The 22,176-nt window shown below is 39.0% G+C and overlaps 1 protein-coding gene across 4 annotated transcripts in view; it reads left to right on the top strand.

Moving 5' to 3' along the window:
- chd9 (chromodomain helicase DNA binding protein 9) overlaps nucleotides 1-22,176 on the top strand; it is a 71,817-nt gene that overhangs the window by 38,567 nt on the left and 11,074 nt on the right. For all 4 annotated transcript variants that reach the window (XM_079466529.1, XM_079466528.1, XM_079466527.1 and 1 more), the window contains exons 3-23: nucleotides 283-680; nucleotides 8,294-8,402; nucleotides 9,289-9,435; nucleotides 10,155-10,223; nucleotides 10,880-10,935; nucleotides 11,118-11,235; nucleotides 11,458-11,544; nucleotides 11,631-11,768; nucleotides 11,891-12,012; nucleotides 12,973-13,216; nucleotides 13,680-13,856; nucleotides 13,949-14,092; nucleotides 14,378-14,633; nucleotides 14,717-14,927; nucleotides 15,961-16,156; nucleotides 16,237-16,413; nucleotides 16,499-16,684; nucleotides 17,180-17,290; nucleotides 18,562-18,758; nucleotides 19,032-19,231; nucleotides 19,354-19,513. In XM_079466529.1, the coding sequence (XP_079322655.1) occupies nucleotides 283-680; nucleotides 8,294-8,402; nucleotides 9,289-9,435; nucleotides 10,155-10,223; nucleotides 10,880-10,935; nucleotides 11,118-11,235; nucleotides 11,458-11,544; nucleotides 11,631-11,768; nucleotides 11,891-12,012; nucleotides 12,973-13,216; nucleotides 13,680-13,856; nucleotides 13,949-14,092; nucleotides 14,378-14,633; nucleotides 14,717-14,927; nucleotides 15,961-16,156; nucleotides 16,237-16,413; nucleotides 16,499-16,684; nucleotides 17,180-17,290; nucleotides 18,562-18,758; nucleotides 19,032-19,231; nucleotides 19,354-19,513 (3,503 nt within the window). The remainder of the gene's footprint in view (nucleotides 1-282; nucleotides 681-8,293; nucleotides 8,403-9,288; nucleotides 9,436-10,154; nucleotides 10,224-10,879; nucleotides 10,936-11,117; nucleotides 11,236-11,457; nucleotides 11,545-11,630; nucleotides 11,769-11,890; nucleotides 12,013-12,972; nucleotides 13,217-13,679; nucleotides 13,857-13,948; nucleotides 14,093-14,377; nucleotides 14,634-14,716; nucleotides 14,928-15,960; nucleotides 16,157-16,236; nucleotides 16,414-16,498; nucleotides 16,685-17,179; nucleotides 17,291-18,561; nucleotides 18,759-19,031; nucleotides 19,232-19,353; nucleotides 19,514-22,176) is intronic.

Below are 22,176 nucleotides of genomic sequence, written 5' to 3'. Positions count from 1 at the left end.
TGGCTATTGAATTCAGCTTATATTTCTGTAGCTTTCTCATATTGACCTTCAGACAAGTCTAAATGCATCATTACTATCTTAGTGAGTGTATTGTACAGAATGGGTAGGCTAGAATCCTAAAAATGGAAACGCGTCTGTTTGCTCACTGTACAGATCTGCCTACATTGCAACTCAATGTTGTTGTCTTTCTAGTTGTGCACATGGAGTCCATTCACAGATAGACAATGATTTGTACACTCTGTTGATATTGTAATGGTAACATCTTTTTTTCCCTTTTCATAGCCTCCTAAGAACAATAATGGTTCCAGCAGCCAAGTGCGGGTACTGAGCCCACCAGTAAAGAGTGGCTCTTCTTCCTCGTCGTCATCCTCTTACACATCCGTGTCAGAGAAACGGGTGCACAAGCGACAGCAGCAGCAGCAACAGCAACAGATGGAGTCGCCCCTTTCGGACGATAAACAACAGAAGGCCAATCAAATCATCTCTGAGGCCATTGCTAAAGCGAGGGAGAGAGGAGAGAAAAATATCCCACGTGTCATGAGTCCCGAGAGCTTCCCGTCATCATCGTCGCAGCACCGCAGCCACAAGGCGGGCAGCTCCAAGTCCAAAGGCAAGAATAAGAGTTCCAAGAGCGCGCGGATTGTGGCGTCCTCTAAACCCAAACAGAAGACTCAGATTGGGTAAGCCCACCGTGAAATTCTCCCCATGCTGGCACTTCATTTTTTGGTTTGTTTAACTGGAAAGAGAAGGAACGTGTTGTAGGTGTGGAGTGTTTGACATGATATGCTTGGGTTTTCTATGTGAGGCTGATTTCTTTAGTTCTTCAGAGATCATTTCTATGATAAAACGCTGTTAGTGTAGGTTACATTGGGTTTCAACCTAAATCTGATGAAAATTGAGTGTTTTAAAGACGCATTGAGCATCATGTTAAATTAGCAAATGCATCGTTCTGCTCGCTGACAGTAATAGAAAATTACGTTTCATTTGGGTTTCATTACATATTTACAGATAATTAAATGTCATGCTGAAGATTCATGCTGAAGTTCCACTTCGATCATTAGTCATCAAGTCAACAAATTATCTGAAGGGTGAATGACAAATGAGCCACGTGTTTTGTAACCCACAAACACGGCAAAAGGACAACGGGCACTAAACATAATCTTGTGTTCTCCAGTCCTTATTATGGTTAATGATTCATTTACAAGATGTAGCACATATGTAGCCCCGTGCAGCACACACACCGACAGCCCCTTCTGGTGAGTTATAATAGATCATGAGGCTGCACCCAACATTCACTGCCTTGACGCAATGTCATGTGATCCGTGTTAATATAGGATTGAGTGGAAGAATGTGAGCTTTCTAGGTCAAATGCATCATGGGAAGGCCATTGCAAAGTCTGTGCCACCCTGTTGTGCAAACGTTCAGACTAGTTTGTTCTTCCTTGCGCACTTTCTGCTGGTCCGTCGGCGCGATTACGTAGCTAGCGTGAAAATGTTAAGCATTCCCGCTGAGCTTGTAAAAGCAGTGTGTTGAATTTCTTCTGCGACTTGTTCATCGTGCTTAATGGATTAGCAGTCTGAATGACCCAAATACTTGTGCAGTAAAGGCAGGACAAACAGGACGTGTGTGTTCAGACTCAACACCTTACTGGATGATATCTCTGCTGTTATAAAACACACTTTGTATCCCGGCTCATTTACGTCTGTGGCACAGAATGTTGTACGGTAGAAGAACGCAGGTGTTTGTTAAAAGGTGTTCTGACTCTTCATTCGGATTGGACGATAAGTGCTAGTAAAATGATAATTACTCACTTGTGACCGCACGTTCCTTATTAATGTGCTTATTAATATAAATTGTTGCTCGGTAACCACAAACCGCCTACTGTTGGGATATTAAACTTGGCAGGAAAACATATTTTATTAGAATATCTCTTGATAATAAATGGAGGTGTTTATTCAACATTTGTGTCTTTTCTCATTGTGCTTTTGACGATGACTACCATTTAGGGGGTAGCACTTGTTTCCATAGTAAAATCACTGGAATAAATAGCTTATCATGGCTCTTAATTAAATGCAGATTTTTAAAAATGTGAGTGATAGGTTTGCCTGTTTAATTGTGTCTTTTTACCTGTAAAGTACTTGAAAGGCAGACATCTGTCTGGTTTGACTACTTTTTCGAGCTTGGTTGTGAACAGGATGTTGTTACTCTGTTGACATTTAATAGTGTGTTGGCTAGTTCTTGCTCTGTAACAGTAATGTTCAACCTTTGGTAAATATCACTTTCTCAGAGCATAGTAACTATTGATGTCATCAAATTTCCAATTTACCACAAATTCATTTCCCCATAAAATTTCAAGTGTTTTCTTGTAAATTTACAGTCTTTTTCTGTAATTGGACAATCTGTAAAAAAACAGTAAAATTGGTCCTGTGTCTATACAGTAGAAGTAAATGGGTACAGCCATTGTTTAGTTACTAGCATGCTTTAAAATATATTATTTTGTGTTCTGGAGAAGAAAGAAAGTCATACATTGAAATGACAAGAGGGTGAATAAATGGATTCTGCATTGCATGCATTTTTGGATGAACTGTCCCTTTAAGATCTCAGATGAGTATGAAGGCAAACGTGGGTCTTAAATCTTGATTTCAGAATCGGTACGGTTGGTATCTTTGAGCCTGTGGTGGAACCCGCTGTGGGGACAGAAAGTGCCTCACAGTTAAAGAGCATCAGGCTTTTTTCTATTCTCAAACATATGAGCACATAGATGAACAAATGTTGAGTATGAGCCTTCGGTACTTGAAACAAGCACAAAAAATGATATTACAAATCAGTGACCAGTGATGTTATTAGAATATAACCTCGGCATGATTTTTGTGTTCCCCAATTGAAGAATGGCTGGGCTTCAGAGTGAACTGACTTACCCCTAAATGGCTGTAATGTTGAAAGAGAGAAGTAAGAAATAAAGCAGTTTTAGATATTTTGGACTTTTAGGGGGTTTTAAAGGTCTTTTAGGATGATGTGTTTAGTGTGCTAATGCATAATGTACTGTATGCTTATGTATTTTTCGCCACAAAAAACCCAGCATAACAATGGTGTGTGGTGTTAGAATCCACAGAGAAAGAATACGTATGTGCATACTACATGTATCCAAGGTTACAACCCTGAAATATTTATGTAGCCTTCTGTGCCTTCTGCTGAAAACCTTCCGCTTTTCTGAGCATATGAGAGTCGTTTTCTCTGAATCATATAAGCTTTAAATAATTGTGCATAAAGATGCAACATACTACAAATGAGCTCAGTGCATGGCATTAGCATTGCCAAGGTTATGGGTCAGATCCCAGGGATTGCACATTCTCAAATACAAATGTTTAGTATCATGCAATACAAGTCACTTTGGATAAATGTGTCTGCTAAATGCATAAATGTTTGTATATACTGTATGTACAAATGTTCAAAAATACTTACAAAACACCTACTATACATTAGCAAGAAAATTAAAAAATTATATTTTATTATCTTTGCCAAATGCTAGAATACATTGTTGTATTTGCACAGCCAGGTTTTTGAAACTGCAGTGGGTTTTTGTTGAGTTATTAAGCTGTAAGATATCAGTGATAGTTCTGTCTGTGACTTGAGAAATAAGTTATTGTGTGACAAAAACGGCAATTAAAAAACACGTGATTTAAATTGCTGACAACAAGTTAGTGATAGACAAAGATGGCAACTCACAAGAAAATGATTGTATGAATTTTTGTTTGCCTTCTTACATTTCTTTTTTGCCAGATTGTACAGTGTAAAGAGATCTCATCCCATCATTGCAAGAGATTATTTCGGGCTGTATACTTCAAACCATATTCTATTTTTAAGCAAAATATAAACTTGTTTTAGTGAAAGCACAATGCCTTTTTTTGTTTTCATAAACATTCATGTTGTAGAGAGATCCTACAAGACTGATGTTCCACACAGTCTGATTTAAAAAAACTCCTGATTCTATCTGTTTCTTCCTTGTTTTAAATGTCTACTGTTAAACACATTAATGAGAACACCCAATAAATTAGGGCAGGGCGATTTGGCCTAAATCAAAATCTCGATTAATTGAACATTTTCTCTCGATTACGATTATTGAGCAATTATTTAGTTTTTGTTTGTTTTTCTTAGTTTTTTGCCCGGGTAGATCACAGACAAGGTTTGAAGTGTAAATGTGCCCAACTAAAGGTGGGGTATTTTTTCTAATGAAACGTTTCTTATCTCATGTTGTTTTTATATAATCAAAGTATTTAGGGTTATTTATTGAACATTTAGATTAATAGACATCTTTGTGTTATTTTTGGAAACATTTCCTCTGCCACTGAAGACAGGAGAACAAACGCAACACAAATCAGAAAATCATCTGTCTGCACGTGTCGTGGAAAATCGGGTGTACTTTAGGACCCTGCCTGGAGACACCAGTCCTGATCTCATAAGCTTAAACTCATCAATCTGTCTAAAGAAATATGAATTAAACTTGTTTCAGTATATCTATATTTCTCACAATATAACATTTTTTGGACTAAAAGTATTGTGATTACTAAACGGGAGCAGACCTGGCAAAATGTCTCGTATCACTGTACCTGTCTTTCACACATATTACATAAATACAGAATATTTTATTTCCCTTTGAATCGGGTAATTTTAAAGTAGACATTTTAAGATTTCTTTAGACATACGTTTCATGTTTGTGTGATAAGTATTTGCTTATCAGTGTTGGATCAGTGACGCATTTCAGAAATTACTTATGTGATAGTGGAGTGGAGACAGCTGATAACGCGCCCTGTTTATTTTCTTTATTTTGCAAAATAACAACGCTTTGGTGTTATTGTAAGCGTACACACGTAAAAATAGACATCCTACAGTTTCTAATAATTTCTCACATATATGTGTATGCCCAAAATAAATATAATATTTTGAAGTCTCTTTTGCTCCGATAAAAAAAGTAAGGTACAGCGGCACACGTCGACTCGGATATTAGAGGGAAAGTAATAGAAATAACCGACATCAGTTAGAGCTTCTTAATGTCGGTTTCTATAACTTTCGATTAATCGCCCAACCCTACGAGAGATACATATACTGAATATACTGTAATTCAACATTTTCATTTAGAATACGCCTTACACATTGTTTTTTTCAAAATAATTGGCCATTAAATCAGTCAAGTGACTTTGCTTAATATATGCATAATAGTAGTAAAGCTTATGTTGGTTAGAAGTGAATGTTGCATGATCAGTCAGTCAGCTTAACAGAGCAAAATTAAAGTAACGTTCATTAAATGCCATTTACAAGTCAATAAAATCTTGGCTGTTTTTTAGGTATGGTAACATTTAAAGTTTATTGTAAGAATAATAGTCTGACTCTAGCTGACGTTTGTAAGTCAAATGTAAGAAACAAACAGTCTGTTGAAGACATGGACAGTGACTCTAACAACTTTCCACAGTCGTTCATAAGTTTCTCGCACATTTTTTTCTTGTCTGGTTTTGTGATTCCAGAGCTTAATGTGGTGATACATTCCTGGCATTAAGACAACGAAATGTAGAGGAGCAAAATCTATGTTTTTATATATGAATTTATGTTCAAGTAAACAGAAAAGGTCATTTTGTACCTGCTTATATACTCGTTTTTATATAAAACTTAGATTTTTTTAGAATGAGAATGATTTTTAGCCTGTTAATCGGGTTTATGTCACACGCTCAAACACAGGTTTGCTCTATCCAGCTCTGTCAGCACACACACAGGTGCACACAGGACCACCACATCATTTCACAGCTGCTGTGGTGTGTGAGGAGTGGAGCTCATGTGTCACTCACAGGATACAACATTACTGCCTCCACCCACACTGCCAGCTTCACTCTAATCTGGCTGCTAGGCAACCAGGAAGTCACGTTGTCCCATTGACTAGTCAAGTGTAACATCATCCAAAGAGACTGAAATAGTGAGAGAGGTTTTGTGTTTGCATAGCATCAGCAGGGCTTAACAGACACATCTTTGTGCCTGATACAGATTTAAAAAAAACTGTTTATTATCCAGTATACTGTGTTATATGAGGAATTTAGTTGTGTAAAATGTCACTTTTAGGAAGAAATGGCGTACGTTATGAACTGAATACATTTGTGTGTGTTAAAGGTGTGGCTGTAATAAATTAACAGATGAGGGTGACTACTGGGAGACTTTTCTGCAAGTCTTAATACGTGTGGTGTCTGTTTTATTTGTGACTGTGTTACGCAATTGGTTTGTGGGTTCTTAGAAAGTGTTTGAAACCGCATTGCTCAATGTTGACATTTTAACGGAATTTGTGCCCTTGGTAAAAAAACAGCTTTGGTTTTGTTAACATGAGTTCACATGTATGCAGAGATCAATAGAAAACTATATTACAGCTCTACTGTACTGTATGTATCACTATGATCTACTTAGTCTGGAGGGCAGACACTTAAATGGAGTAATCTAAAGTTAGATACACACCAAGCCGACGCGACAAACTATCGCAGAGGAAAGCAGACTGTGAGGTCGGCTGACGTTGACTGCTTCTGGGTCCAAGATTCCGAATTTATTATCTGTAATACATTACATGTTTTTCTGTATTTAACAACTCATGCTGCAAAAGTGACTGTTTACTTGCTGCTATTACTGCTAAATGCTTCTCAAACAGACTACACAATAAACCGCTTCTTCTTTGGCTCTTGTCTTGGTTACACAAGCAACATGCCTGTGGACACTGACGCCTAGTGACCATCAGAAGTAAAAAAACACTTATCAGCTGGATAATAAACATAAACAAAGCGCTGTTTGCTTACCAGATTCACACAAATCTTGTTAATCACAGATGAAACTGATCCACAAGCTTAAAGAACTTCATCCAACCATACCTAGTCAAAATACAAACTACCGGGATTGTATCTTCATAGGGGAAATGTAATGATTACAGGTTTATTTTTTGGTTTTAACATTACAGCACCAACTCAATCCAGACTGCCTTTATTTTCGCTATAAAAGTTCACGTCGTATTGATATGACAGATGCAGCTAATGAAAATGATCTGACTCCCAGATGAGCTCTGCTGCAAATGGGCCAAAAAAGGGAGAACAGACAATGGCACAGAACACGCCAGACAACACTCAAAACCTGTCCGACAGCCGACCAACGGATTGATGTGAACCTAACTTTCCCATGACTTCCCCATACTCCATATGGCCAAAAATAGGTTACACAACACATCCTATATGTTCTTGTCCAGCATTGAATTTTAAAACCATATTCGATTTAAATCTTCATGCCTGAGATTTGTGCAGGTCTGTAAGGTTCTTCAACACCTGATTTATTAGAATATTGCTTTATGGATTTCAAAACACCGTTTTCTGTTTCAGTATGTTGCATCCCCTGTGCAAAAAACAAGGTTTATAAAGGCCTCCGTCTGCTGGAACAGAAAAGGGCAGGGCTCTAATAAAAAATCTATTAAGGGACCATTGGGTCCTATAGAAGAAAAACACAGGCTCCAAATTATTTAAGAGCCACATAACATTAACTTTTAGTTTTCCTGTTGTATGTGAATCTTCCCGCTCATGTTTTTTTCCAAGTGGTTTTTCCGCATAAGCAAGGCCATACGGAATCTGCAGACTTCTGTTAAATAGTATCAAATGTGTTTACATATGTCCACAAATATAAGTGTGTGTTAGTGTGTTCAAATAGTCTTAAAATGCTTTGTTATTGGTTGATGCTAAGACGCCTGTTTAAACTCTGAATACACCAGACCAGATTTGAACTGAATTAATTTGAACCAGCAGAAAAGGTGCATGTCAAGATCATATTAATATATTATATTGGTTCTTTTGGATGTCAAAATTAAGGATTTTAACAGGCTTTAAAGGATTTGTTTTCCCAAATTTTTTTTCGTGTACGGGTCACCATATCTGACAAATAGCTTACTTTCACATCTCATATTAGAGCTGTCTTAACCTAATATTATTGAGATATCTTGCACTGGCATATCTTAAAATATATAAGTGCTGTGTTTTTTGTCTCAAGATGAACAATAGGCATATTTCACTTTAATTTGAGCCTAGTCCTGGTTTAGTCTAAGCCCTGTCCAGGAAACTGCCCCTTTAAATTGTACAAGTTTGTGGTGAATTATGACAGAATTTTCATTTATGGGTGAGCTATTCCAAAACAAATGTCTTAAAAGGTTTCAAAATGCTATCTATAATCACATGATCACAAAATCGTTGCCTGTAGGGTGACCTTTGTCTGTTTCTCCATGTTCTTTGTATAGGAAAATCGTTATAAAGTTTGGAAAGAAGAAACGGAAGAAGGCAGAATCCTCAGAAGAGCTGTCTGAGGATGACAGACCGCCCCGACGGTCTTCTAAAGACGATGATTCGGTGAGCTTTTATTCTACAGACTTATTTGTACAGTATCTGTGTAAAAAAAGTCAGCTGTGTATAAATTAGTTTTAAGCGGATATTGTTACAGTATGTTGCATAATACATGTTTCTGCTGGACATTCTTTAAAATGTACTGGGCCAAAGACAAAGTAACTTTGTGCAGGCATATGTATTCTCAGAGAGAAACACTGTATTCTGAAACAATTCCCACTCTTTCTTCTGACATGACTCATGTCCCATTCTCCCTGACCATGATACCCCTCCTCAACGCCTGCAGATATAATTATCCTCTTTAAATACCCCTGTGTTAAATAAAGCAGTGTGCATTTGATGACTCTGTTAGCCTGTCAGAGATAAAGCTACAGCTATGCGCCTCTGATGCATTCTGGGAAACATTAGGATGTTATGGTGGATGACTTTAATTGGTCATCCTGAGATATTCTCATCCTCTCCATTTATTTTAACTCCATAGCATTTAGGTCATGTTATATTTGGGAGGACAGGCACACACACACACACACACACACTGCCCTACACTAATTTACTGAAAGGCTTCCATCCTGTCAGGTTATCTTGCTGAGTTAAAAAAAATTGTGCATGCGGAATGGTTCTTATTTTCTCTGTGTCATACAAACTTGTGTCATGCCTGTGTAACCGTGTCATACCCATAGACACAGATGTGCTGAATCAATCACATTCATAGACGACACTGTGGTTTCTCAATGCTGCTCATGTGTGTGTGGGGGGTGGGGGGGTGTGTCTAGAATTCTAGTGTCTAGAATTGTGGGAATGTTGCACCACTCTTTTCAGTGTCATACCAACACTGAGAATTTAATTGCAGATGTACAAATGAAACCACACTCACTCGTATATGTTTTTACAGAAGAGGCGTTCTAACCGTAAGATCAAGAGGAAGAAGTATGAGGAAGATGGGGAGGCACGACTGTCTGATGAAGAAATGAAGGTCATTGTCAAAGCCAAGAAGAGCAACTCCAATGCTCACAAAAACCCTGCAGTGCAACTCTTTGTGGTGAGGATGTGCAATTGTCATGTTGTATACAAGCATGTCATTTAAAGGGACAGTTCACCCCAAAATGTATTGTACTATTGTATGGACACAAAATAAATGCAAGCCAGTGGATACTGCCGTTGTTCTATTACCAGCATTCTTAAAAATATCTTATTTTGTGTTCTGCGACAGAAAGAAAGTCATACAGGTTTGAAATGACAAGAGATGAGTCATGATGACAGAACGTTCATTTTTGGGTGAATTATCCCTTTAAAGATCACATTTTCTGTAATCTTTAACATAATAAGACATGTGAATCCTTTTGTTTGTAAGAGAACATGGTGTTTATAAATATGTAGTACTAGTTAAAAAAAACCTTTGATTGTATTTGCTGTATCTACAGAAACTTCAGTAAATATTGATATGTCATTCTGCTTTAATAAATAGTTTGATTAATTGAAACTGATTCAAATAAATGATGTAATTTCACTTTTTGAAGTTCAGATCAAAGATGCTATTAATATTTTTCCATGAAAAAGGATTATGAAACTATTCGAATTAGACATGATTTGAGGAACTTAGCAGTCAGTTAAAAAAGCCAGTTAAAATCGCTATTCCCATTCTTGTTTGATTTTATGTTACAAAGTCAAGTTTGTATATTCCAAGTATATTGCAGGGCACTATGCTAAAGTTTGTCTTGTGGCATTAGAATATGTTTTGATGTTTGTATTGGTTTACAGGAGAACCCAAGTGAGGAAGATGCAGCTGTGGTTGACAAAATCATGGCATCTCGCTTTGTGAAGAAAGAGGTAACAGTTTGTGCAATTTTTTTACAGCACATGCAGTTCGATTGGTGAATTTACGGGGTCTTCTTATTAAATCATATACAGTTTTTAGGGCTGAAAGATATATTGAAATGATTACAATATCACGGATCTGCATGTTATTACAATACTGCAATGCTTTGCAATAACAAAATGATTTTAATACTTGAAAAGTTTAGCTCAGTGCAGATTGCAGATACACTGGCGAGACAGAGAGAGCGATGCTTTAATCTCTCATAAAGAATGTGAAACATGCCTTTGTTATTATTCTTTTTTTGTTTTAAAATATATTTAATAAATATATTTAATCTTTACAAAGTTAAAATACTCAACCATTTCTCTTAAATATTACGCAGCGCTAACATTTATGCACATTAGATGCTTCACCAGCAAAAATAAATGTATATACACTCTATATTTTATAAAGTGTATATATATTTTATGCTTTAGTGGCCATAATGTTATATTAGTATAGATTTCTAAACATTCTTTGCCAACTAATGTACTTAAAACCTATGAATGGTGGTTTACAACGAGAAACATACATTGCTTGCTTGGAATAAAGCACCTAGATGCACTTTTCTTATCGATAAATGAATTATACATGAACTTGTTTATTACTTTTATTCTTCGTTTGACAGGTTTCTCCTGGAGTGGTGGTGGAAGTTGAGGAGTACTACGTCAAATACAAGAACTAGTGAGTCGCATTTGTGTTGTTGTTTTTCAGTTAGCTGTGAAATATGATGTTTTCATACCGCTAATAATGCAGAGGAGCTCAGAGCAGTTTACTGTGAGAGTGGGCATGAGTTGATGAGCATGCATAATTAAACGTGTGTGTAAGGAGCATTCTGTAATTATGCAAATGTGTGTGCGTTCCAGCTCGTATCTTCATTGTGAGTGGGCGACTGAGCAACATTTAGTGAAAGACAAGAGGATCCAGCAGAAAATCAAGCGCTTCAAGATCAAACAGGCACAAAAGGCACACTTCTTCGCCGATGTAAGGGCACCACTGTTTGTTATAACTTGAACAAATAGATAATGCGTGATGATTTTCTGTGGTTTCTTGCTGGTTAAATGGCATATCATGTAGTCATTCAACCATTATATTTACTCTTCTGTTTCACCATTTAATATTTGTTCCTTACAAACCGAGATCCTTTATTTCCCATACGATGGAAGTAGCTTGTTTTTTTAAATGCCTTGTACGTGTTTGTTTAAGATGGAGGAGGACCCATTCAATCCTGACTATGTGGAAGTGGACAGAGTGCTGGAGGTCTCGTACTGTCAGGACAAGGACAGCGGAGAGGTAATAAATTGTTTATTCAGTTGATTGAGACTTTTGGTGAGGTTGGTGCATGTATTTTGAGTCTCAAAGCCTCTCCGTGTGTACAGCCGGTGGTGTATTATCTGGTGAAGTGGTGCTCGCTGCCATACGAGGACAGCACATGGGAGCTGAAGGAAGATGTGGACCAGACTAAGATAGAGGAGTTTAAGCAGCTGCAGGCAGTAAAACCAAACACCCATAGAGTGGTGAGACCAGCTCTTTCCATCTCTCTCATTGATCTAGATTAAGTTTTATATTTATGGCTTTTCTTCCTTAGTAGAATTGGCACAAAGTTTAGATTTCAAAGTCCATGCTGTTTTTTTCTCAGGAACGTCCTCCGGCGAGTCACTGGAAGAAGCGGGAGCAATCCCGAGAGTATTGTAATGGAAACTGTCTCAGGGATTATCAACTGGAGGGGGTCAACTGGCTGCTCTTCAACTGGTATAACAGGTGAGTAAATGAGTGCTTACTGTTTTTGTGGTCTAATGAAAACATGCCGGTCGCGTTTATTTACATATGATGCTTTTTTACGTTATGAGTAAACATAAAAACATGCAAATTACTATAAAGTCTTGGACTCGCCGATTGGCCCCTTGTATTGTGGCTTTTTTTAAGTATGTGTTTAGCATGTTGCACACTTTCATTGAGCTTAAACAGTAACAGGCTTTATCGCATTCCACACTATGTGTATGGGAAACGGCATTACACAAAAGCCGTGTATCATATATCCCTCACAATGTCCTTCACTGTTCTATGCTTTTCCCTGCTGGTTAATGCTTGAAGGCTTTTGTGTTCTTCACTAAAATTGTATCCATACTTTCTGTGACCTAGTTTTTCACTTCTTTCTGTCTATAAAGATCTTTAACTCAATATTAGATAGTCGTGATAGATGATCTGCTGTTTTGTGTCATCTGCCTTTAAGACTTTGCGTAGTGTTTCAACTAGCAATGGAGAATAAATGGATTATAAGAATTGAAATTTCACTGACTCATCCGATTAATTTGTACTAAAGTAAATTAAAAGCTTGATTTGAAAGTGAGTTGTTGTAATATATTATGTCCATTTACTGTACCAGTCTTTTCACTTCTTGTTCTTGTTTTGTACATTCTCAAGGTTGGAACCACTCACCTCCGTGTAGTTTCATTCCTTTGTGCTGTTGTTGTTTTTATCCATGGAATTTCCTTTTGACCATGATAAGAACATCATAAACATACTTCATCAATCGTGTGTGTTATATTCCATGTCTGGAAAGCAACACGTCATTGTTCGGTTATAAATTATATCAATCTATTGAGAGCCCTAATTATTACTCCAGCACCATTATTTATGCTTCAGTATCTGTTTATTGACCAAATCAACAATAGAAGTGAACATCTGGAGTGTCTGAGGACTGTTGGTGTTCATTTGCAGGCGTAACTGTATTCTGGCTGATGAGATGGGTCTGGGTAAGACCATCCAGTCCATCACATTTCTGGATGAGATCTGTCGCACAGGGATCAAGGGCCCTTTTCTCATCATCGCCCCACTCTCCACCATCACTAACTGGGAGAGGGAGTTCAGAACCTGGACGACCCTCAATGTCATTGTGTACCACGGCAGTTTGGTCAGCAGACAGATGCTCCAGCAGTATGAGATGTACTCCAAAGATGCTCAGGTGCCATTTTACATCATCTCTGCTGTAATTGTAAGCTTTTGTGTTGGTTACCTTTTACTTTCATTTTGGTGAAGGAGAAAGGTAGATGAAACAAAGTGAGACAATAAATGTTTTTGAGAACATTATAATTATTTTTATAGAGCTCTTAAAAATTGCCCAGAGAATCAACAAAATGTTAGTAATCGTTACCAATTCCATTGAGATACCAATTTTGATAGCACAGGGAAGACATGTTAGATCTAAGCAACAGATCAAACTGTAAAACTATGTAAAAAAATGCAAATGTAATCAAATAAACAAGAAATCATCTGTAACATGCATTAATTTAATATCAATTTGTATACATTTATTATCAAGAAATTATTCTGTACATGTTGTTATGATTGACGAAGGAAAGGGATGCATCACTTTAGTCCAACATGCAAATGTGCAATCCGTCATTCTGTCTCTTTCGCCCTCACAGGGTCGTGTGATAAAAGGTGCTTACCGGTTTCAATCGGTCATTACCACATTTGAGATGATTTTGGGAGGCTGTCCAGAACTGAACGCAATTGACTGGCGATGTGTCATCATTGATGAAGCCCATCGGCTCAAAAACAAGAACTGCAAGCTACTCGAAGGCTTCAAACTTATGAGTCTGGTACAAATTATATTAATCTGCACCTTATCATTCTCTTTTGCCTATGGTTTCCATCTTTCTGATTTGCTATATGTTGACCTTTCGACCCTTAGGAACACAAGGTGTTGTTGACAGGCACCCCCCTACAGAACACGGTGGAGGAACTCTTCAGTCTGCTGCACTTCCTGGAGCCAACTCGCTTTCCCTCTGAAAACACATTTATGCAGGAATTTGGAGACCTCAAGACCGAGGAGCAGGTATTTTTGCTTAGTCTTTATTTATGTACTATGGTTGGGGTGGGTGGGCTTTACTTGCTATACACTCTGGAGACATTTTTTATCATTTTCTTTTGGGGACATTTAGTGATGTCCCCATTCGGAAAAGCAGCTCACAAGGTTTTTTCTTTTTTGTTTGATTCTGTTGGGTTAATCTGTTTGAAATTTGCATTATTATAATTTGAATTATATATAAACAATAGCAGTCTATGGTGTGTGGTCACTCAGCTCAATAATAAAACAACTCTGCTCCACTTGTATGTGTAGGTCCAGAAACTCCAGGCCATCCTGAAGCCGATGATGCTGCGTCGTCTTAAGGAAGACGTTGAAAAGAAGTTGGCCCCGAAAGAAGAGACCATCATCGAAGTGGAGCTCACCAACATCCAGAAGAAATACTACCGTGCCATTCTGGAGAAAAACTTTTCATTCCTGGCTAAAGGCGTCGGCCAAGCCAACGTCCCCAACCTGCTAAACACCATGATGGAATTACGGAAATGCTGCAACCATCCCTACCTCATCAAAGGTTCAGACACAAACCCATGCTGATACCCAAACATTCACACCTTACATTACAAAAGTTCCTAAACTCTCTCTCTCTGCATCTAGGCGCTGAAGAAAAGATCTTGGAAGACTTCAAGGAGGTGTACAGCCCAACAGCTGTAGATTTCCACCTGCAGGCTATGATTCAGTCCGCAGGTAAACTGGTTCTTATCGACAAGCTGCTGCCCAAGATGAAGGCAGGTGGACACAAAGTTCTCATATTCTCCCAGATGGTGCGCTGCCTCGATATCCTGGAAGACTACCTCATCCAGAGAAGGTGGGAAACGAGTGTACATTATTCTTTTCATAAAAAAAACAAATCTTAAGGCTCTGAGGAGGGTTTTGAATAACATTTTGGTAGGCTTGTGTTTAGTTCATGCAGAGTTGAGTGGGTTTAACTGCATTTTGTCACATTGCCCTCTGCTGTATTTGCTTCAGATGCCTCCCAGCACTTATATGCAGTTTTAACACGCAGTCTAATCAGCTTTTTTGGCCCGCGTTCAATGCCAATGTTTGCCTATGCTGGTTTATGTTCAGATGTGAACATGTCTCTTATCTCTGTCTAGAGTTCTTTGCGTTAAACTTATTTGCTACCAACGTCATATGACAGCTCTGTGCACGTCTTTTTTTATCTTCAGTGGATAGTCATTGGGACTATTTGGTTACATGTAAAGTGAAGTATTCTTCATTTCCAGTGCTTTGTCCTTGACAATCTAGTAGCTAGTGTGTACAATGATGCATTCGTAAAGTGATGCACGTGTGTTGGCTCATCCACCTAGGGCACAGCAAAACACAGACACTACAGGGATCTCACATCAGGCACATAGTCCTAGATGCACAGGTTTGCCCAAAGTGGGTCAAAGAAAGGAGAAAGCAACAGGCAGAAACAGTAGATGGTCACTGTGAATAAGACAGGAAGAGATGAATAGTTAGAATGCAAAAAAGAGTGGGTGAATCGAGGAGGAGACAGGAGAAAGATGGCCATGTTGCAAATGGTACACTCCTTCCTAAATAAGCACCTTCCTGAATGATTAAATGGCAAATGGGACACCTAACAGTCTTATGGTATTCCTTTGTGGAAGTCCACGAGACATTTTGGATGTGGAAAAAGAGTTTCAGACAAATAATACCAATATAGTTTTTCTGTGTTATGATGTCATGTATGCTATCTTTGTTTGAGGCATATTACAGATTTATGAATAAAAAACAAACTGACTCGCATCAAAGCCAGGCTGTATTCCTCTTTTTTTCACCAGTGCTCCATAAAACTCATTGATTTGTAATTCTGAAGTCAAACTGACCTTTTCCAGATACCTCTATGAGCGGATAGACGGCCGTGTACGTGGGAACCTTCGTCAAGCAGCAATAGACCGCTTCAGTAAACCCGACTCGGATCGATTCGTCTTCCTACTGTGCACACGAGCAGGTGGGCTTGGAATTAACCTCACAGCTGCCGACACCTGTATCATCTTTGACTCGGACTGGAACCCACAGAACGACCTGCAGGTACACTAACACACCTGATAACAGTTTTTCCTTATTTGTAGATGTTTCTATGTTTTACTATTGTTTTGTGTGTCTTGCAGGCTCAGGCTCGGTGCCACCGGATTGGTCAGGATAAAGCGGTGAAGGTATATCGACTGATCACGCGTAACTCGTATGAGCGAGAGATGTTCGATAGAGCCAGCCTTAAGCTGGGATTGGATAAAGCCGTGCTCCAGAGCATGAGTGGCCGGGACAACAGTGTAGGAGGAGGAGGGGGCGTAAGTCATCAGACGAATCATGTTTTCTACAGCCTCGTTACGTTGTGTGTATTTTTGTTTCATCTATATTATTGTAATTCTATAGCAGATGCAACAGCAGCTCTCCAAAAAGGAGATTGAGGACCTTTTGCGCCGCGGAGCTTACGGTGCCATCATGGATGAAGAAGATGAAGGGGCAAAATTTTGTGAAGAAGACATTGACCAAATCCTGCAGCGCAGAACCAAGACCATCACTATTGAATCTGAGGGGCGGGGCTCCACCTTTGCCAAGGTGCCTTTTTCTTCCATTTCTTCCACCTCCATGTGTATTTGTACTGATGTACAAAGCAACCTTTAGAGTGACAGTTCATCCAAAAAGAAAAAATCTGTCATTTGCTCACCCTCTTGTCATTTCAAACCTGTACGACTTTCTTTCTTCTGCAGAACACAAAAAAAGGTATTTTGAAGAATTTTGGCACCCATTCAATTGCATTGGTTTTGTGTCCATGCAATAGAAGCTCTTCGGTTACCAAACTTCATACAATAGCTTCTTTTGGGTTCTGTGAAAGAAAGTCAGTCATACAGGTTTGAAGTGACAAGGGAGTGAGTGACAGGATTTTCATTTTTGGGTGAACTATCACTTTAAATACCTTGTTTAGCACATATATATTGTTTTTTATTAACATTTTCATAACGTATTATTTGATTTTACTTCTTGATTATTATGACACTGTATAGCAGTTGATTCACACATTTACTCTCGATTTTTTTGTTTGTTTGCTTGCAGGCCAGTTTTGTAGCTTCAGGGAACAGAACAGACATCTCTCTGGATGACCCCAACTTCTGGGACAAGTGGGCTAAGGAAGCAGAGATTGACATGGATACAGTTAATGGCAGAGTAAGTAGCACACAAACTTGGTTGGTGTGTAGCAAATATGATTATTTAAAAGTCTGTAATGAAAGTGAACGATTCCTGCTCTAATAACAGCAAAGAACAGTTTCAGATAACTAAGCGAAAACGTCTCAGTGCCAGAATTACTCACAATTTAGTTTCTGCCCAGAGATCTGTGAGGATAAAATTGAGAGATTCAATTCAATTCAACTTTATTTATATAGCGCTTTTCACAATTTGCATTGTTCCAAAGCAGCTTTACAGGGGAAAAATAAAAACCCCAAAAAAGGGTAAAACACACTACATGGTGTTTTATATAGTAAATTAAATTATTCTAGTAAATAATATCTAATGTCAACATCTCCTGGTGGTTTATTTAGCATATGTTGCATTAAGGGAATGCTTGGCTAAAGATGCGTCTTTAGTCTAGATTTAAATTGGGCGAGTGTGTCTGATCCTCGAATAATATCAGGAAGGCTATTCCAGAGTTTAGGTGCTACGTATGAGAAAGCTCGACCCCCTTTGGTGGATTTAGTTATTCTAGGTATTATCAAAAGTCCTGAGTTTTGAGATCTTAGAGAGCGTGATGGGTTGTAGTGTGATAGAAGCTATGTTAGGTAGGTGGGGGCTAAACCCTTTAAGGCTTTATAAGTGATTAAAAGAACTTTAAAGTCAATACGATACTTAATGGGTAGCCAGTGAAGGGTTGATAAAATTGGGGTTATGTGATCGTATTTTCTGGACCTGGTTAGAACTCTGGCAGCTACGTTCTGAACTAACTGTAGTTTGTTTATTGATGATGCAGGACAACCACTAAGTAGCTCATTACAGAAGTCAAGTCTTGAGGTCATAAATGCATGAATAAGCTTCTTCGCGTCAGTAACACATAGAATATTTCGTAAATTGGCAAAATTTCTTAGGTGGAAAAAGGCTGTTTTTGTGACATTCCAACTGGTTGATATGAAAAGCAACTTTGAGTATTAATGTCTGATGGAAACCCCCCCCCGATTCTAGATTCTAAGCAGAGAAAGTGCTGTAAAAGATACAGCAGGATACTGGTTAAGACAACTGGAATTCAATACAATGCACTTTCTTAGATAACTTGAGTGTTGTTCTTTTAATTATTTTCGCGGACTGTTTTATAAGTTACCTTTAAGTGCTTTTCTCACATCCAGCAGAACACAGTTACTGTTATATAAGTGCATCGCATTGCTCTTAGTAAAAGTGTGTCGGCGACTCAATTTTTACGTTTGTCTCTTGTTGCTGTTTGACTACAGAACAGTCTGGTGATCGACACCCCTCGAGTCAGGAAACAGACCAGGCCGTTCAGCGCCACTAAGGACGAGCTGGCTGAGCTTTCTGATGGAGAGAGCAGTGGAGATGACAAACCCAAGGTCCGCCGGCCGCATGACCGACTCAACAGCTACGGCCGCACAGAGTGCTTCAGGGTGGAGAAAAATCTGCTGGTGTACGGGTGAGTGGCCACTAGCAGTCGACTGATATGAATTTGTCATTGCCAGAAACACTTTTCAAGAGAGCAAAGACTTCTAAAGTGTTGCCTGTGATTGTAAATGGAGAGTTAGTCATAAGAGATGCACTGCAGGTGAAATTGATATCACAGCTTTTAACAGCTGTAGCGACAGATTCTTAAAGTACCAAAGCTTCTTATATAACTCCAGATTCCTTGAATAAAAGTCATATTATTTCAAGACATTATTTCTTACATTCCTCCCTCTTGGCGTCGTAGGTGGGGTCGCTGGAAGGACATCCTGGCACACGGCCGCTTTAAACGTCAGCTGAGCGATCGTGACGTGGAGTCCATATGCAGAGCGCTCTTAGCATACTGCCTTGTTCATTACCGTGGTGACGACAAAATCAAGAGCTTTATGTGGGATCTGATCGCCCCCACGGAGGACGGCAGGACCAAGGAACTTCAAAACCATCTGGGTATGAAAACCGAAGCGATGTTATAAATTCAATTACCTTTCCATTCACATCCCGCCGGGAGGATAATTAACTTCTTATAAAGCCTGTGACATCATTAAATGCTGGGAATGTGACTCCCGCAGGTCTGTCGACTCCAGTACCGCGAGGCAGAAAAGGAAAGAAGATGAAGACTCAGTCCAGCTCGTTTGATATTCAGAAGGCAGAGTGGATCCGAAAACACAACCCAGAGCACATGCTGTCTGACGACGGGTACAAGAAACATCTGAAACACCACTGCAACAAGTGAGTATTGCAGTTGTTATCATGAAGTACCGTCTCAAACGTGTGCTGGGGTGCTGTGTGCTTCTGTGTGATCTGATGTAATGTAGAGTACAATATGGTTGGGGTTAGGTAGGCTTGATGAGCGCAATTTTCCTCAGTGTTGACATTTCCTGTTAAAACAGGAAGTGGGTAGGACAGGCTATTGTTACATCACAGCGATTAAATGTGATTGGCTTTTTGCTGATGACAGTTGGTTGTATGTAGCTGCTTTTGTTCTCATTCTCTGTAGTCATTGTATGGCATTGTAAGTATTTAATTTGATAAATTGGAAAAAAGAAGTGTAGCTGTGATGATGATGCAAGCAGTGATGATGTAGCGATGATGATATAGTGATGTAATGAAGTGTAGTGTAAGTAGGGATGCACCGATACCACTTTTTAAGGATCGAGTACGATACCGATACTTTTTCCCTGGTACTCGCCGATACCAACACCGATGCTAGATTTTTTTTATTTGTGGCAATTTTCTAAGAACAACACAATGAGACTAATGAACATATCAGCATCTTTATTTTTAACAACTTCAACTCATATTATGAAAAAATAAATCAATCTTATGTGCTTATCAAAACTTTTCAAAGCCAAAATTCACAGTGTCCATCCAATAACCTCCAAAGGGCAAAACCAAGGACATAAGCATGCAGATTGCCATGCGTGGGTCGTCATCATTGATTTTGAAATATTTCCACACTGCTAAGTGCGAATGAAGTGTTAAGAGAGAGTGATTTACATGTTAAATCAATGCAAAGACGCGATAGACCTACTTGCGGTGGGATTCACACGAATGAGACGGCGCGAATTGAGCGTTCGCGTTTTTCGCGGGAGTTGAAAAATCTGAACTTTGGCGAAAATTAGCGCCGCGTTAATCAGTCAGGCGCCTGCTGTAGTAGTGACGTGGTTATGACGTAGCGAGCGGAGGCAGAAATCTGAAACAACAATGAAGGACTGCGCCCCCGAAGGACTGCGCCTCTGGACCCAGACACGGAACGAGTCTACGTCTATCTTCAGCCTTCCATAGCACATTATGCGCAGCTACCTGCTCAACAAAATCCATGTCCGCCATTTCGCAACAAGACTGGAGCCGCCTGCCAGAAGCGAATTTCACTCGCGATTGAAGCGAATTCCACGCGCGAATGAAGCGAGTAAACTCAAAATGTTCAAGCGTCCAACTACATACGAATAGCGCGATATAGGTGTGAACACTCTATGACATTGTGTCTGCTATGGCAGGTGTCTTTGTGTGCACTGGAACGTTCTGTCAATTACGTCACGTGAGGTATCGGTCTTTGGTTTTGGGGAATTTTTACGAGTACGAGTACATGAGCTTGGTATCGGGCCCGATACCGATACTGGTATCGGTGCATCCCTAAGTGTAAGATGAGTCATGTTTATTTTTATCCTTATTTTCCCAGACAAGTATAAATGTTAAGAAAAAACCTTCAAGAAACCTTTCAAGCAATTCAGAGTCAGAGAGAAGCTTTATTGTAATTTCTGCCATATAGGCATACAGCTTGTAAAGAGTAAAACAAAGCCAGGTTTTCCAGGACCAGAGTGCTACAAAAGCCAACACAAGACATAGACTTCCCTATAAGCAATTTCAATAATCTCAAATGGGCCAATGTTGGGGGTTCTTGCATTGATAATCATTAATTTAGTTGAGTTTTATTCATGATTTGACGCTTTTTGAACCATTTTATTTAAAACACTATAAACTTTTTGGGTAAGATAGCAGATTCCATTTAGTAATATGACATCTTGTTTATCAGGCAGCCCGTCACTGTTGTGATTAGATATTCAAAAGCTATGGCCAGTTGTGAAACAATAGGAACACCCACTATAATCAGCAGCCACATGGCTGGGTGTGAACGCCCTGGTAGATGGATATCTGCTGCTGTGGAGGAAGTGCACACAAAACAGTGGTTAGGGAATCTCCTAGGTGTGTGATGTTATTCGGGTAAAGCCACCTTCTCATTGCTCACTCCACAAACACATACACGTTGAAATAGGGTTTTACTACAGGCAGTGGGAGACAAGGTTATGTCAGGTCACAGTCCTCAGGTGTCAAGCTCCAAATTGTCTGACATTCCGAGCTGCTGTGATTGTATAGTGATGCTTTCATCAAGCACATTAGCTTGTGAATTCAGTCTAGAGAAAACAATAGATGCACATAATCTCAGGCTGTAAATCAGGTTTTTTGTTTCTGTTTTGATATTTAGACTGCTCTTGGCCAGGATATGTGTGTGGAGAGAGGTACTTACTGTAAAGTTGGCTTTGCCTTCAGGTCTTTCTGGCATAGGACAAAGTTCCCCATTGTTTTGTAAGCTCCCCTGTTTAACACACACTCAGGATGACCAGGGACACCGCTGTCAGTTTTGCCTCCGTCTGCATATTCACTTGGATTTAAATTCCACTAATGTAAGGGTGTGAGCATCTGTGAGGTGTAGTATAATAGAGTGTGGTTATCATATTGTTTCAACATGTAATTATGACATCGTATCGGTCTGTTCCATGTCACAAACATAAATGCCACATTTGTTTTGCCATGTTTATGAACAGGTTACAGAATTCCCACATTGTGAATAAGCAGTGCAGAAGTAAAACTGCAAGTAAGCAGAAGGAATTCAG

The sequence above is a fragment of the Barbatula barbatula genome (assembly GCF_947034865.1).
Source record: "Barbatula barbatula genome assembly, chromosome: 1".
NCBI classification, from domain to species: Eukaryota; Metazoa; Chordata; class Actinopteri; order Cypriniformes; family Nemacheilidae; genus Barbatula; species Barbatula barbatula.
Note: the sequence above shows the minus strand (reverse complement) of the source record. Positions and strands in the feature narration are given on the sequence as shown.